Here is a 15,324-nt window from a genome sequence, read left to right as displayed (position 1 = left end):
ATATGATTATTGTTACATATGTATACTATCAGATGTTAATATATACTTTCAACATATTGTATCAAAGTAGCCTGTAATATTAATTATATTATTACTTTCATTATTGCTGTTGTAAGCTACTGTCATTACCGTCAGATAACTGTTAATTTATCATGTTGATCTGTTCTGTACGACATCTATTGCACGTCTGTCCATCCTGGAAGAGGCATCCCTCCTCAGTTGCTCTTATTTTTGCATATTGCAAATGCTTTCAAGGGTCCATTTATTTTTATATTATTACCTTGCCTCACACCACTGTGTGTGTGTGTGTGTGTGTGTGTGTGTGTGTGTGTGTATTTATGCTTTCCTTAATGTATGTACTCACATATAGCGCAGGTGGGGGTTCTTGGAGAAAACACGAGTCTGGATTGTAACCAGGTGGCTTCTTGTGATAGTTCTATAACAGACACAGACAAACACAGACACACAGACACACAAACACACACACACAAATCAGGAAATCAAATTTCAAAATAGCATCTATATTCACGATTTGATGACAGGAAATTATTTACAATATAAACACTTGGTACTCATAGTACTGCTAACCAGTCAGTCAGTTGGGTTTGCAGTGTTGGACTTAATTCTTTCAAGACTCCAATTGTGTTTTATTTTGAAATAGGCTCATTTATCTTTGTGGATAATATGTTGAATTAATGTCCATATTTCTATTTATAAATTACAGATTTTCTTAAAGAATCCCTCTTTGTTTGACAGGGTGAATCTAATTTTCTCTAAATTTAAAACATTACCTAATTCCTTCAGCCACATACCAAATATTGTGAGCTTCTTGTCATAAATTAGTTCAGGAAAGGAGAACCAAAACTAAACTGACACAAACCAGGGAAGCAAAAGTCAGGGAAGAAATCCACAACGGAACATGAGAGACAAGGCAGGAAATGACACCATCAACATGGGAGATTAACTGACAAGGAACAAAGGGAAACACACAGGTATATATACACAAAAAACTAATCACAAGAACAAGACACAGCTGGAGTAGGTGGATACAGACAAAAGGAGAGAAACTGGGATTGGCTAACAACAAGGGTGTGGTAGGGAACACTAGAGTGGAGCTAACAAGACTAATACAGAACATGTGTGAAGGGAGGACTCTGGGAACAGGAAAGGACAAGCAAGAGTGATGGACAACAGGTCTGATAAAAAAAAATGGAGGGAAAACACACAAAGACGGGAAGTAAAACCAGACATGACACAAGCAGAGATAATCTACAAACTAAAAGAGGAAACAGACTTAACATGAATAAGGTTGGGACTCGTTAGGATTTTAACGATTCCGATTCCTTACCGATTCCTTCTTAACAGTCCGATTCCTTACCGATTCCTCTTACCAATTACTACATTATATTCATTACACTTGCTATACTGAAACAAGTATAAACACAAATGCAATCATACAAATACAAAAACTAATGCACAGTACAATTAGATGAAAATACACATTTCTGCGTGGTGTGTATATCAGATTTAGAGCTTGTATCATCTCCCTGAGAATATATAACAACAAAAAGTGATTCTCTGATTTCTACAGTAACACTATTACCTCAAATTAACCAGAGCAATGTAATAAAAAATACTTATATGCATTCATGCTTGGGCACTGTTATTTACGTGACAACACCTGAACAGAACACACACACACATTGGCTGTTTGTTTCTACTGCTCCCCTCGCTGGAAGCATCGGACCTCCCGCCGCCCACCTCCGCCTTGATTAAACGCTGAAAATTAAATAAAAGAGGGAGACAGGTTTTTCCTATTTTATCTTATTTTCTTATATTTCTCCCTCTCCCCTCGCTGGAAGCATCGGACCTCCCGCCGCCCACTCCTGTCTTAAACACGGAGGTCTCCCTCTCCGCTGAGCACCCACGGCGCATGCCCGGCCTGTTAAATAGCCTGTAACCATAACAACTGTGTGACACAAACTCATTAAATAATGTCGGGCTCGGTCGGGTTCGGACAGAAATATGCGGCCCGTGCCGCACTCTAATGGAAATGCACGTGACGGTTTTTTTTTTTGGTTTTTTTTACAATCTAGGAACCGTTTGCAGGAACCGTTACTCCAAATGTGATGGAACCGGTTCCGGAACCGGAACTTTTGACCCGGTTCCAAAAAAGAACCAGATCCAGATCCCAACCCTAAACATGAATGAATGTCCTCAAACAAGGAAGAACACAAACAGAAGACCCCAAAACAAAAATAACAGAATATAAACAAAATCCAGGTTCATGACACTTCTCAGATCTCCAAAACTGAAGCAGGAATTTTCTTGCTAGCAGTGCGGACAGAGAGATGTGGCTCAATCACCCCACACAGTGCACTTTAAGGGGCACGAGAAAACTCCTTCTAAAAAGCCTGAGCAAAAAAGTCAAATAAATGACAAAAAAAAGTCAAATAAACTTTGCAACCTATGGCATTGCAGATCAGTTCCCTGATCTTTCGAATATTTCACACAGAGGGGTGAAGCATCTTTGAATATTTTTTGTAGTCTTGTGGGAGAGAAGTGTAACCTATGGAACTATGGTTTAAATTTTAACCCTATTAGTCATTAGAGAGCAGATCTCCACCATGTGACTGCCTGAACTGATCACAGCCACCCTGGAAAATTATTTTAATTCCAGCAGAAAATGCAGCATGATGTTTCAGAAGTGAATAAAAACAAAAGTGAAAAGAAAAAGCTATGTTTGACAGAGCTGCAGTGCTTTAAGCAGATTGATTTTTTCAGCTAGCATGCATTGTTTCTGAAATATAGTTACAAGGTATTTATTATGAGGATGGAAGTATTTTTAATAACTTAATAATAATAATAATAATAATAATTTTATTTATAAAGCACTTTTCAAGCCATGCACAAAGTGCTTTCCAAAATAAAACAAACAAGCAAGCAACACAAGAACAAGCAAACACAAAAGACAATAAAACAATAAAAAACACAAAACATCATTTGTGATTAACTGTAGGCCATAGTGTAGAAGTGAGTTTTGAGAAGGCTTTTGAAAGTTGTGATGGAATCTGTTGATCTTATACAGAGTGGAAAATTGTTCCATGAGCGAGGGGCCATCATCAGGAACCATTAATAAATTTTGCTCCTGGCTGGTGAGTACTGCGTTACAAGTTCTTTTATATATTCTGGGGCCGGACCATGAATTGCCTTATGGGTGATTAATAGAATTTTGAACTGAATTCTAAAATTAACGGGCAGCCAGTGCAAAGATGCTAAGATTGGTGTCATATCACATGACCTTCTTGATTTGGTTAATAATCTAGCTGCTGAATTCTGAATAAGCTGTAGTTGTGAAACTGAGTGAGAATTTAAGCAGGTAAAGAGCGAGTTACAACAGTCCAGGCGTGATGATATAAAAGCGTGAATAACTTTTCCTGTGTCGTTGTAACTGAGCATGTGTCTGATCTTTGAAATATTTCTTAACTGATAGAAGCAAACTTGAGTTGTCTTTCTGATGTGGTGTCCAAAGGGTAAGTTACTGTCGAAAATTACACTAAGGTTCTTTGCAACCGGTTTAACATTGTTACTGAATGAACCAAGAGAAGACTCTATCTGTTGTTTATGACATTCTGGGCCCAAGATCAAGACCTCAGATTTGCTACTGTTGAATTGAAGGTCAGGGTCAAGGTCAACTTTATTTATATAGCACATTTAAAACAGCCGAGGCGGACCAAAGTGCTGTACAATCTAGAAAGCACTAGGTACTGTAATACAACAAAAGAAAATCAAAATACAAAATACAGTGTACACAATCTGCTATAATAATTCGCGAAAAATATAAAGTATGAAAATATAGAATGCCGAATCAGCATAATAAACGAACAATCAATCAATCAGTCGAAGACCCAGAAATGTACAGCTTAAGATGCACCAAAGGCCAGTGAGAAAAGATGGGTCTTAAGCAACGACTTGAAGGTTGCAAGAGAGTCAGCAGATCTCATATCCAGTGGTAAGCTATTCCACAACTTAGGGGCAGCTACTGCAAAAGCTCTGTCACCTTTAGTTTTGAGCCTAGACATAGGGACATCTAAAATCAATGTATCACTTGATGACCTCAGTGTTCTAGCTGGAGAGTGGCGATGGATGAGTTCGGCTAGGTATGGGACCATTCAATATCTTAAAAACAAACAATTAAATCTTAAAATCAATCCTAAAACAGCTGCAGGCGCCGGAGAGTACTCTGATCTAAGCCGACGTACAAGGAATTGCAATAGTCAAGCCTAGACGTAATAAAAGCATATATAACCCTTTCCAGGTCTTTTGGTGAGAGATAGGGCTTTACTTTGGAGAGGAGCCTAAGCTGAAAGAAAGCACCTTTGACTACTGAGCCTATTTGCTTGTCAAATATAAAAGCACTGTCAAAAGTGACACTGAGGCTTTTTATAAAAGAGCATTTTTTGGAAGCCAAAGGGCCCAGGGCAGCAACAGGGTCATTAATACATTTTTGGTTTCCAAACACAAGTACCTCTGTCTTACTGTCATTAAGATTTAAGACACTAATGTCCATCCAATGTTTAATGTCATGAAGACAGGCGAGCAGAGGCTGCAGGGAGTCCTTACAGTCTAGTTTTAGAGGCAGGTAGACTTGAACATCATCCGTGAAGCAATGAAAAGACACACTATGTTTGCGCAGAATGGAACCTAGGGGTAACATATACAAAGAAAATAATTAAGGGCCAAGAATGGAGCCTTGAGGGACCCCACAACTAAGGAGGGGCCACATTGGAGGACAATTCACCTAAGTGCACAGAGAAAGTCCTGTCAGTCAGGTATGACTGTAGCAGCATGAGGGCAGCACCTTTAATACCTGCACAGTGGTCTAACCGCGATAAAAGGGTCTTGTGATTGACCTCATCAAAGGCAGCGGTTAGATCTAAAGTCACTAAAATAGCAGCACAGCCTGAATCAACAGTTAAAACAAGATCGTTAAAAACTCTTAAAAGAGCAGTTTCAGTGCTATGATAAGACCTAAAACCAAACTGAAATTTCTCATAAATATCATTTTGGATTAAAAATGATTGCAGCTGGACATAGATCACTTTCTCCAACACTTTGGACAAAAAGGGCAGTTTGGAGATGGGCCTGAAGTTAGAGAGAACCGAGGGGTCCAGACTGGGTTTTTTGATTAGTGGCTGCACTATTGCATGTTTAAAAGGAGCTGGAAAACACTCAGAACTAAAACAAGTATTAATTAAAGCAAGAATAGAAGATCCAACAGAACTAAAAAGGTGAGAGGGAATACTATCAGAGAGGCAGTTTGTGGGCCACATCTCATGAACCACATCTGACAATGCGTTAAGTGATATGGGCTCAAACTGGTCAAAAACTGCTGGGCACATGGGAGGATCAGAGGGGTCAGGGGAAGCAGGATGTGGTATAGAATGAAGAGCAGAGATTTTGTCAACAAAAAAGTTGAGAAAATCATTACAGAGTACAGGAGTTGGGACAATGTGGGCAGCATCATTCAGATTTACAAGAGAGTCCAGAGCATTAAATAGAAACTTGGGATTGTTAATGTTTTTTGAGACCAGGTTGGAGATGTAGTTGGTTTTCTCAGCTTTCACTGCACGCTGATACTCCAGTAAACAGTCTTTTAGGATCCCAATATAGACATGGAACTTATCCTTCTTCCACTTTCTCTCAGCATGCCTACAAGAGCGTCTGAGAGAACAGACAGAGTCATTTATCCATGGTTTGGAAGTAACCTTTGGGCGTTTGGACCTTATAGGAGCAATAGAGTCCAATATATTTGTGCATGTAGAATTAAAAACAGCAACAAGCTCTTCAGCACTAAGGACACCACAACTATCCACAATAGTATTCATAAAATCACCAAAAGCAGTAGAAAACTGTAGCGCTGTAATGGAGTTAAAAGCACGAAAACGGTGTGCAGGAGGACCAGTAGCAACAACAGAGCAGGGAACAGTGGCAGAGAATAAAACAGGCAAGTGATCAGAAATACAAGCACTATTACAAATTTCACTGACATCAACAGACAAACCAAGTGACAGCACTATGTCAAGAGTATGCCCCTTTTCGTGCATCGGGCCAGAGACCCACTGCATAAGATTAAAAGAGTCAATCAGAGATAGGAAGTCTTTTACCAGAGGACTGGTCTCACAGCACACATGAATGTTCAGATCACCAGAAATTAGGCAATGATCAAATTCCAACACTACTCCAGAGAGAAAGTTTTCAAACTCCTGAATAAAATCCTTATTATATTTAGGTGGATGATAAACCACTGCGCACAGCAAAGGAGGAGAGGAATTCAGTTTAAAAAGCTGCAGCTCAAAGCTGGAGTAAGAGACCGTTTGTATCTGCCGACAGTGAAAACTGGATTTAAAAACACAGGCTCGCCCTCCACCTCTGCCAGAGGTCCTAGGGGAGCTGAGAAATGTACAGCCGGGAGGGAGAAGTTCAGAAAAGGGCACTGACTCACCAGTATGAAGCCAAGTCTCCATCAAAAGCATAAAATCCAGATCACGGGAGGTGAAGAAGTCGTTTAATAAGAAGGTCTTATTGACTAGCGATCTAGCATTAATTAAAGCCATTTTCAATGTAATATCAGGAGGTTCGCTGTTCGAGGCGCGTCGTAGCGGGCGGAGGTTAGTATGAACCACACCGCCTGTGAGCACTCGCAGCTTCCCAGGAAGAGACGGCAACACTAGGTGAGATCTTTCAGTGATTATTGCGGGAGTGCTTGTGGGAGAAGGCGTGAGAGGCAATTGCAGTAGGGGCCTGTCGGGGGAGAGATCACGGAGGGAGGAGGGGGTGTGGCATGTAAACAGTCATGCATGTGTTTGCACCATGCTGATTACCGTGCTGTGGACAGTGTGCGCTATGTTGTCTGCAAGCATGCGGCTACCCAGTTAATGGGGGGGGTTGGTGAAAAGTGCAGCGATGGGGGGCAGCGCGATGTTGGAGGCTGCTCCTTTGCAGGCTGCAGGCTGCTCCTTTGCAGGCTGCAGGCAGGAGAGACCACCAGAGCGCCTGTTCACGGCCTCCATGAGCAGCTTGCGGCGGTAGGAGGAGGACCTTCCCCGTTTTGTGTCCTGCCGCCCAACAGTGGACCGGACAGCCGCTGTGTCTGCAGCGAAAGGTGGAGGAGAGGTGGCAGCCAAAGCAGATGGTGAAGAGGAGACAGCTACACCAGCCACCGCCAGTGAGGGGGTCCGGTCAGATGGTGTTAGGGCCGAGGTGATGTCTGCCGGGGGGACCGGAGCCAGAGAGCTGCTCTTTGGACAAGGTGTAAAATATATTAACTGCAGACGGGCGTCGTTGAGATCAGACAACAGGAGAGATGTGAATATTGCTGGACATAACTGAGGGGAGAGAGCCTCTGCAGCCATAGAGGATGGGTGCGGAGGGGGGTCCTGATCCTCGAGGCTGGAGAACATGTTGGAGGTGGATAGTTTGCGGGCTATGGGTGATGGGGGGCGAGGAAGAATTTTTCCACCATGTCTGCCTTTGCCGGCAGCAATCTACTCGCCAGGGGTGGAGCCAGAGCCAGGTAGGAGCTTCCGCTTGGCTCCCAGGTGATCCCAGTGGTCAGGAGACTGGATGACAGCATTGGCAGCAATGGGAATAGTCGTGTCCAGATCCTCAGTGGACGTTGCAGCGGTGGCTTTTCCCACGACGACCAGCGAGTCATTGGAGACTGGCTCTGCGGTGGATGTAGTGGCAGCAGCATACAGGGAGTCCATAAGATCCTCGTCTTCTCTGATCTGATATAACACAGAGATTCTGCCTTCCAGCTTGGAGATCATCTGAGATTTGTGGAGACAGCCATCGCATCCTGGAGATGAGGTGAGTGGCGGCATGATTTGTCCGAGTTCTGGGGGAAAACAAAGCTATGGCCAGTTGAAGAGAGTTAGCTGCCATCCAGTCCTTGACACTTGCTAAGCAGGAGGTCAGTGTGGTGAAATTGTTTAGTTCATGTGGCTTTAATGAGAGGTATAACTGTGTATCATCTGTGTAACAGTGGAAAGAGATGTTGTATTGCCTAATGATATGTCCAAGGGGTAACATATATAAAGAAAATACTTTTGGTCCCAGAATGGATCCTTGGGGTAGTCCACAGGTGATGTCTGCTGTATTTGAATTGAAGTCCTGAATAGACACAAAAAATGTCCTATTTTCCAGGTACGAAGTGAACCAATCCAATGCAGCGCCAGTGATTCCAGCCCACGACCTTAGTCTCTCTATGAGGATGCTGTGCTCTACCGTGTCAAAGGCTGCACTTAAGTCCAGCAGCACGAGGACAGAGCATTGACCAGAGTCTGCAGCTTGTAACAGATCATTTGTTACACGAAGAAGAGCAGTTTCCGTGCTGTGTAATCCTCTGAAGCCACTCTGGAATTTTTCAAAAATATTATTGTCTCTTAGACCCTCTAAGAGTTGTGTTAGAATTACTTTTTCTAATATTTTTTAGATGAATGGCAGCTTGGATATTGGTCTAAAGTTTTTTATGTCTGTAGGGTCCAATGAGGGGCTTTTCAAGAGGGGGTGAACGCATGCCACCTTGAAAGAATCAGGTACACATCCAGAGGAGAGGGAGCTGTTTATAATTTTAAGCAAATAAGGTGCTATGGCATCCATTACTTCCTTCAGGAGTTTGATGGGAAGAGGATCCAGGGGGCAAGATGACATGCTCATGTGTGACACGGTGTCAAGGAGGTCCTGTAGTGATATGTGTTTGAAGGAGTTGAGTAGTTCCATATGAGGACCTTGCATATCCATGGATGACGCAGAGAGGGGTATCTGTGCTCTCTTGGTTTTAATTTTATCTATGAAAAAAGTGAGGAACCTCTTACACTCTGCAGAAGATGAGGCGGTAGCAGTTGTTTGCAGGGGACTAACCAGATTGTTTATAGTCCTAAATAAAGTGCAAGGATTGTGCTGATTAACAGAAATTAGTTGTGAAAAGTACTGGGTTCAAGCCTCTTTCACCTTATTGTTATATTGTTGTAAATGATTTTTAATGATTGATAATGTACTTGTAATTTGCTTGATTTCCACTGTCTTTCTGCTCTCCTGCATGTTCTTTTAAGCGATCAGATGTCTTCATTTATCCAGGGGCTTCTGTTCACTGTTGATTTTAGCTGGGATTTTAGAGGTGCAACCTTGTCCAGGGTAGAAGTACACAGATCATTAAAAGTATCTGTAATGTCGTTAGTATTTGAAGGGCATGTTATAGCACAGCAGCACAGCAGCTTGCTCTCCACGCCTGATACGTTGCTGATGCAAGAAGCTGTTCTACTTCCAGTGGTACCTATTCATGTGTCCGATTTGACCGTACCCCTCAGTTTCGCTATGGCAGTACACACCTCACACGTAAACGAGACGGAGAGACAACGATATTTGTTAAAAATTTCCATTATTGGTTGCGACCCATATTTAGTACCCTCAACAGTATTTTGTCCGCTAACCTCTGCAACACGCTGTGTGTTTGTCCGTCCGTCTGTCCGTCCACCGGCCACTTCATTAGGTCCACCCGTGCAATCTAATCCAACAGCTCTGTCATACATTCTATTTTATGAAGCTTTTTACATTTTCAGTTTTTGTTGACATTGTCAGAAAAGTGATAATTAAACTTTATGTTTATTATTAAGGTTGTACTGGGTGGTACTGGCGTACTGGATTGTAATATATTAAAGTGTTCCTAATATTTTGTCCCCCTCAATATATGTTAATGGATTGGGCAAAATTATGAGAACACTGCACAATATAATGCACTCCAGTACACCAGCACCATCCACTATGACCTCTATAATAAACATAATGTATAATTATCACCTTTTTGACAATGTCAACAAAATCCCAAAATGTATAAGCTTCGTAAAAATAGCATTTATGACATAACCATTGGATTGGATTGCATTAGACTGCACAAGTGTTACCTAATGAAGTGGCCGGTGAGTGTGTATTATATTTAAGGACCCACACCACGACAACAGTAGGTATGAATAATAGTTAATTAGTGACTGACATCAGCTCAAACCACAAGCTTTTGAGTGTACCATAATCAGATAACGTTAACTAACGTTAGCATAAGACAATGTGAATCTCCACTGAGGTAGCTAACATCACGTTAGGTAATGTAGTGTCGGGCTGTCGGCGTTAATCATATGGCATCTGAAGTAAATCATGTTTTGCGTGTTTTGTAAGGGGTTTTCAAAGACTAAAATAAAAATTAGATAGTAAGGGGTTTTCAAAGACTAAAATAAAAATTAGATAGAGTTGAGGACTTACTGGACACGAAGTGTTAACTACACAACCTGGAGTTAACGTTAGCTGTTGGCTGCCAGTGGTCTCTTCTTATCGCAGCCAACCATTTATTCCGCGGGTCTACATCCTTTGGGATGGAATAAAACTGCAGTCCGGGGTTTCTTTGTCGACTGGTATCACAGCCAACAGCACAACATATTCCTGGCATCCTTCAAGTAACATACATTTTCGGTCTCTCACTGATTTTCCTCCTACTCTACTTGTTTTGGTAACGTGACAACGCTGTGACCTGTGACCTGACTGCTGTGAGCGGACACAAATATGGCGGTGTGAAAACACTGTGACGTCATGTGGTCTTGATGAATACACCCTTACCACCTCATCACAACCCTCCTGGCTCTACTGACTGTTGTCCCAGTTCTGCATCTACCCACCGCCTTGACTACCAGCACCTCCTACCCTCGCACCTAGCCGTTAGCATAGCTCAAGCGAGCCAACGTGCTACATCCATGGCCTGTGACAACATAATGCTCACAAAAGCAAACAAACAGATTACAGACCTTAAGGAAGACATCCGCCGACTCTCTCAGGAACTGCAAGATAAACAGGCCATGTTGACCTCCTGCCTGGACCTGGCTCACGAACAGTCCTTGCACATTGTCTCCCTCAAAGCGGCCCTCCAGGACACCGTCCCATGGGATACTTCCACCTGTCCGCGGCCTTCCTTCTCCTCCACACCCAGCCTCCAGACATCCTGGGCTGAAGTTGTGATCCGCGTCAGAAAGAGACTCCACGATGCGACTGCCTCTCCTCCTCGCCTGAGCCTCTCCAACCGCTTCAAGGCCCTAGCAGACAACCCAGATCTTCGCCCAGTGCCGGCAGGCCCTGCCGCTAGCTCTCTGCACATGGCTGCTGGTGGTTGTGCAACGCTTGGCTCTGGAAAGACCGCTGGCCCCTCTCCACCTGCGGCTACTGGTGCTTCGCCATCGGGCTCAGGTGGCTCCACATCTGGGGTAGCTGGTCCTACACCTGCGGCTGATGGCGTCCCTGCTGCTTGCTGCTCCGGCGGCCCCGCGGTCCCCAGTGCCTCGGTGGCTGCTTGTGTGCCGTCTCCCTGCTCCAGCTGCCCTGCCTCTGGGATCATCGGGGCTGGCTCCACACTGGCAGCTGCCGGTGTCCCCGCGGCTCGCTGCCCCGGCAGCCCGGCGCCCATGGGACGTGGAGCCCTCCTCCCCGCCAGCACCCGCAGGTGCCATGAGTGGCTCTGCTGCGGTCCCGGATCGCCAGTTCTCCTCCCAGACAACTACCTCCGCTTCACGTCGCAAATTCCTGAAGGAAGCCATCCTCAGACGCTCCAGAGGCCTCCTCCACCCCACGCCGCCGGCAGACTCTCCTTCTCCTAGGGCCGAAACGGCCGGTCACCGATCCCGTGGCCAGCGCACGGCCCGGACGCTGGCTCGCCACCATCCAACCCGGCAAAAACTCTTCCTCGCCTGCTCTTCCCTCCAACTACCCTGATCATCGGAGACTCCATCACAAGGAATATCCGCTTCTTCAGTGCCACCACCTGTTGTTTCCCCGGAGCCACAGTCCCGGTAATCCTGGGAAAACTCCCTGGGCTTCTGCAGTCACTCCCATCCTCCATTACCCGCATCGTGGTGCACGTCGGGATCAACGACCTGGCTCGGGGTGCCTCTGAGCTGACCAAAAGTGCTTTCACCTCCCTCCTGGACTTCCTACACACTTGTGGAAAGTCCATTTTTATCTCCGGTCCCATTCCCACACTTGGTCGTGGGGACGCACGCTTCTCCAGACTGCTCCTGCTGAATACCTGGCTCAGGCTTGCCTGCTACGCTCGAGGCTTCAACTTCACGGACAATTTTAATATTTTCTGGAACCGTCCCTCTTTCTTCAAACACGATGGCATTCACCCTACCACCCTGGGAAGCCGCACGCTGGCAGCCAGTATTCAGCATGCTGTACATCATGCGCCACATGCATGACTGTTTACATCACACGCCCCCTCCACTGACACTCTTCCTCACCCCGTGCCAACAGCAGCACAGAGCACAGACCCACTCACCAGCGCCCCGTCCGACCATATCTATCATTAACCTTCCCACCTGAGACATTCCCCATACAGTCCATCATAAAGCACAGACCACCCCCCCCCTTACTGCACTAAGACTGTGAATAACAAAAACTTGCCACCCCCTGTGCTACTCATACCCAACAACACCTGAAACTGGCTCTACTCAACACCCGCTCACTGACCAACAAAAGTGCCATCCTACATGAATTCATCACTGACAATGAACTGGACTTCTTCTGCCTCACCGAAACCTGGCACAAACCCCTGGAATACTTCTCCTTAAACCAGACCACACCCACTGACTACACCTACACCGACAAACCCTGCCCAGACGGACGGGGTGGTGGCATTGCTGCCATCTACAGGAAATGCTTTAAAATGTCCACAGTCTCCATACCTCCTGCTCAGTCCTTCAAACATGTTGCCCTCAAACTGTCTGGCCCCACTTCCCTGGTCATTGCCATCATCTACCGCCCTCCCAAACCTAACAACTCCTTCCTCTCAGACCTCGCCGAATTCCTCACCCAGCTATCCACCGTATCCCCCTCAATTCTCCTGCTGGGGGACTTCAATATCCACATTGATGATCCAAACTGCAAAAGTGCAATAGACCTCCTGGAACTGCTCCACTGCCTTCACTTCATCTAGCATGTCAACTTCCCCACCCACTGTCGGGGCCGCATCTTGGACCTAGTCTGCTCCGCCGGTCTCACCCTCCACCAACTCTCCAGTACCATCCTCCACAACTCGGATCACCTGGCCATCACTGCAGACTTCAAGACCCCACTCCCTCCCCCAAAACTCACACACAACATATCCTTCAGAAATATCAAGTCCATCTCCCCCTCGGCTTTCTCTGACTCACTGGCAAATACTCTGTCCGCATCCACCACCCCGCTGACCCCAAACCCCTCTGACCTGGTCACCCACTACAACACACTGTCCCTCTGCCTCGACAAACTGGCTCCCTTAAAAACCAAAACTGTCTCATTCACTCACTCATCTCCCTGGTACACTCCTGAACTCCGTCACATAAAAACTCGTAAGCGCCAGCTTGAAAGACTTTACGAAAAAACAGTCTCACAGTCCATCTCCATGCCTATACAGACTACCTTTCAAACTACAAAGACGCCCTCACTGCCGCCCAGTCCAACTACTACTCACAACTCATTCACTCTGGCTCAAATAACCCCAAGACTCTCTTTTCCACCGTCAATAAACTCAAACCCTGCGACAACACCCTCTCCTCCATCACAACTCACAAATGCAACTCCTTCCTGGCATTTTTTCAATCATAGATCAGAACCATCTACACTCAACTCAGCAACCAATCTCAGTCTCTCCGCCGCTCACTGCCTCCACCACCGCTCAACCTCTGTCACACTTCACCCCTGTCTCCCCCCTGGATCTTCTCCCCATCATCTCCAAGATGAAGAACTCCAACTCCGTCCTGGACCCCATCCCATCCTTCATCATCAAAGTCTGCCTCCCAACAATCTCCCCACTCATCACCACCATCATTAACTCCTCCCTCACCTCTGGCTCTGTCCCTCAGTCTCTGAAACTGGCCGCTGTCACCCCCATCCTCAAAAAACCCGGCCTGGACCCTGACATCATCTCAAATTTCCATCTCATCTCGAACCTTCCCTTTCTGTCAAAGGGTGAACACTTAATCCAAGGTGTGGCCACGATTGTGAGTTGGGCCTTTGACATGCTGAACCAGGTTGAATGATTCAGTGATGTTTAGGAACGCTTTATAACTCAAAAACACACCTTCTTTTTGTGATTAGTCTCTGCAGCCTGAACCGCAGTGTCAAATCGGATGCACATATGGTCAGACAGATATAGGTCTGTGATAGAGAGGTTGTCTACATTAATCCCAAGGGTGAACACTAAATCCAGGGTGTTGCAACGATTGTGAGTTGGGCCTCTGACATGCTGAACCAGGTTGAATGATTCAGTGATGTTTAGAAATGCTTTAGATGTGTGGTTTGTGGTATCATCAATATGAAAATTGAAGTCACCAATGGCAATTCATTTATCATATTCAACCACAATGGATGATAGGAGATCTGACAATTCCGTTAAAAATGCAGGGTTCATTTTTGGTGGACGATATATGAGAAGGCAGACTATAGGACAGGCACAGTTTATTTTAAGCATTAGGGCCTCGAAGCTGGATGGCTTACCCACAGCAATGGGGCTGCACTTAAATTTAACCACAGTCACATATCTTTGATTCATGTATTTATGACTGGATGTTTAACGGTATATTAACTTTGTCATCCACAGCACAGCAAAGTTACAAAATAACAACAATAAACACAATTCAAATAAAAATTTAACTGCACAGCCTGCTTGCTTAAGTAAGGTAGAAGCTGTCAAAGAAATGACTCGTATGACTCAAGGTCGGTCTTACAGCCTTTGCGGGTACTTTATTTACATCTTCACATACCGCAACAGTGAGACAGCCCTGTAGACCAGTTCACCTAACATTCTTATACTCCTCCTAACTTTCCGTGTGTGGGTGTGATTTCCTGCCAATTCATGAGCTTGCACTTATTCTATCTTTATACAGCTTGTTCTGCCCCAGTGTCAAACAATGTTTGTTTTGGAACACTGCTGTTGTCACTCTGCCCCATTCAAGGGTGTTCAATTTAAGTAAACATGTTCTGCTTCTAACATTACCTTAACTGTCAAACTATTCTCTGCCTTTTCTACACTACAAAGCACAAATTTCCCAAAAAAATCTGAAATCCGCTTGGTGGAGAGTAGAGAGCTAATTTGTCCCTCCCAGTTCCCTTACAGTCAAGATGGTGCCGAAGAAAACTAAAAATGGGGATTTTATTATCTTGTATGGTGTCTAACTTTAGGGTATGGAATGAATCTGCAGACAATCCAGTTCAAAATAAGACCAAATTTTTCTGTGGATGTCAGTT

The 15,324-nt window shown here is 44.9% G+C and overlaps 1 protein-coding gene across 1 annotated transcript in view; it reads right to left on the bottom strand.

Annotated features, from left to right (window-relative positions):
- ntrk3a (neurotrophic tyrosine kinase, receptor, type 3a) overlaps positions 1 to 15,324 on the bottom strand; it is a 550,968-nt gene that overhangs the window by 394,680 nt on the left and 140,964 nt on the right. Inside the window, exon 3 of the mRNA XM_050073398.1 lies at positions 365 to 436. Coding sequence (XP_049929355.1) covers positions 365 to 436 — 72 coding nt within the window. The remainder of the gene's footprint in view (positions 1 to 364; positions 437 to 15,324) is intronic.

Source organism: Epinephelus moara, chromosome 20 (genome assembly GCF_006386435.1).
Source record: "Epinephelus moara isolate mb chromosome 20, YSFRI_EMoa_1.0, whole genome shotgun sequence".
Classification (NCBI taxonomy): domain Eukaryota; kingdom Metazoa; phylum Chordata; class Actinopteri; order Perciformes; family Serranidae; genus Epinephelus; species Epinephelus moara.
The sequence above is the reverse complement of the archived record's forward strand: the minus strand, read 5'-3'. Positions and strand labels throughout refer to the sequence as shown.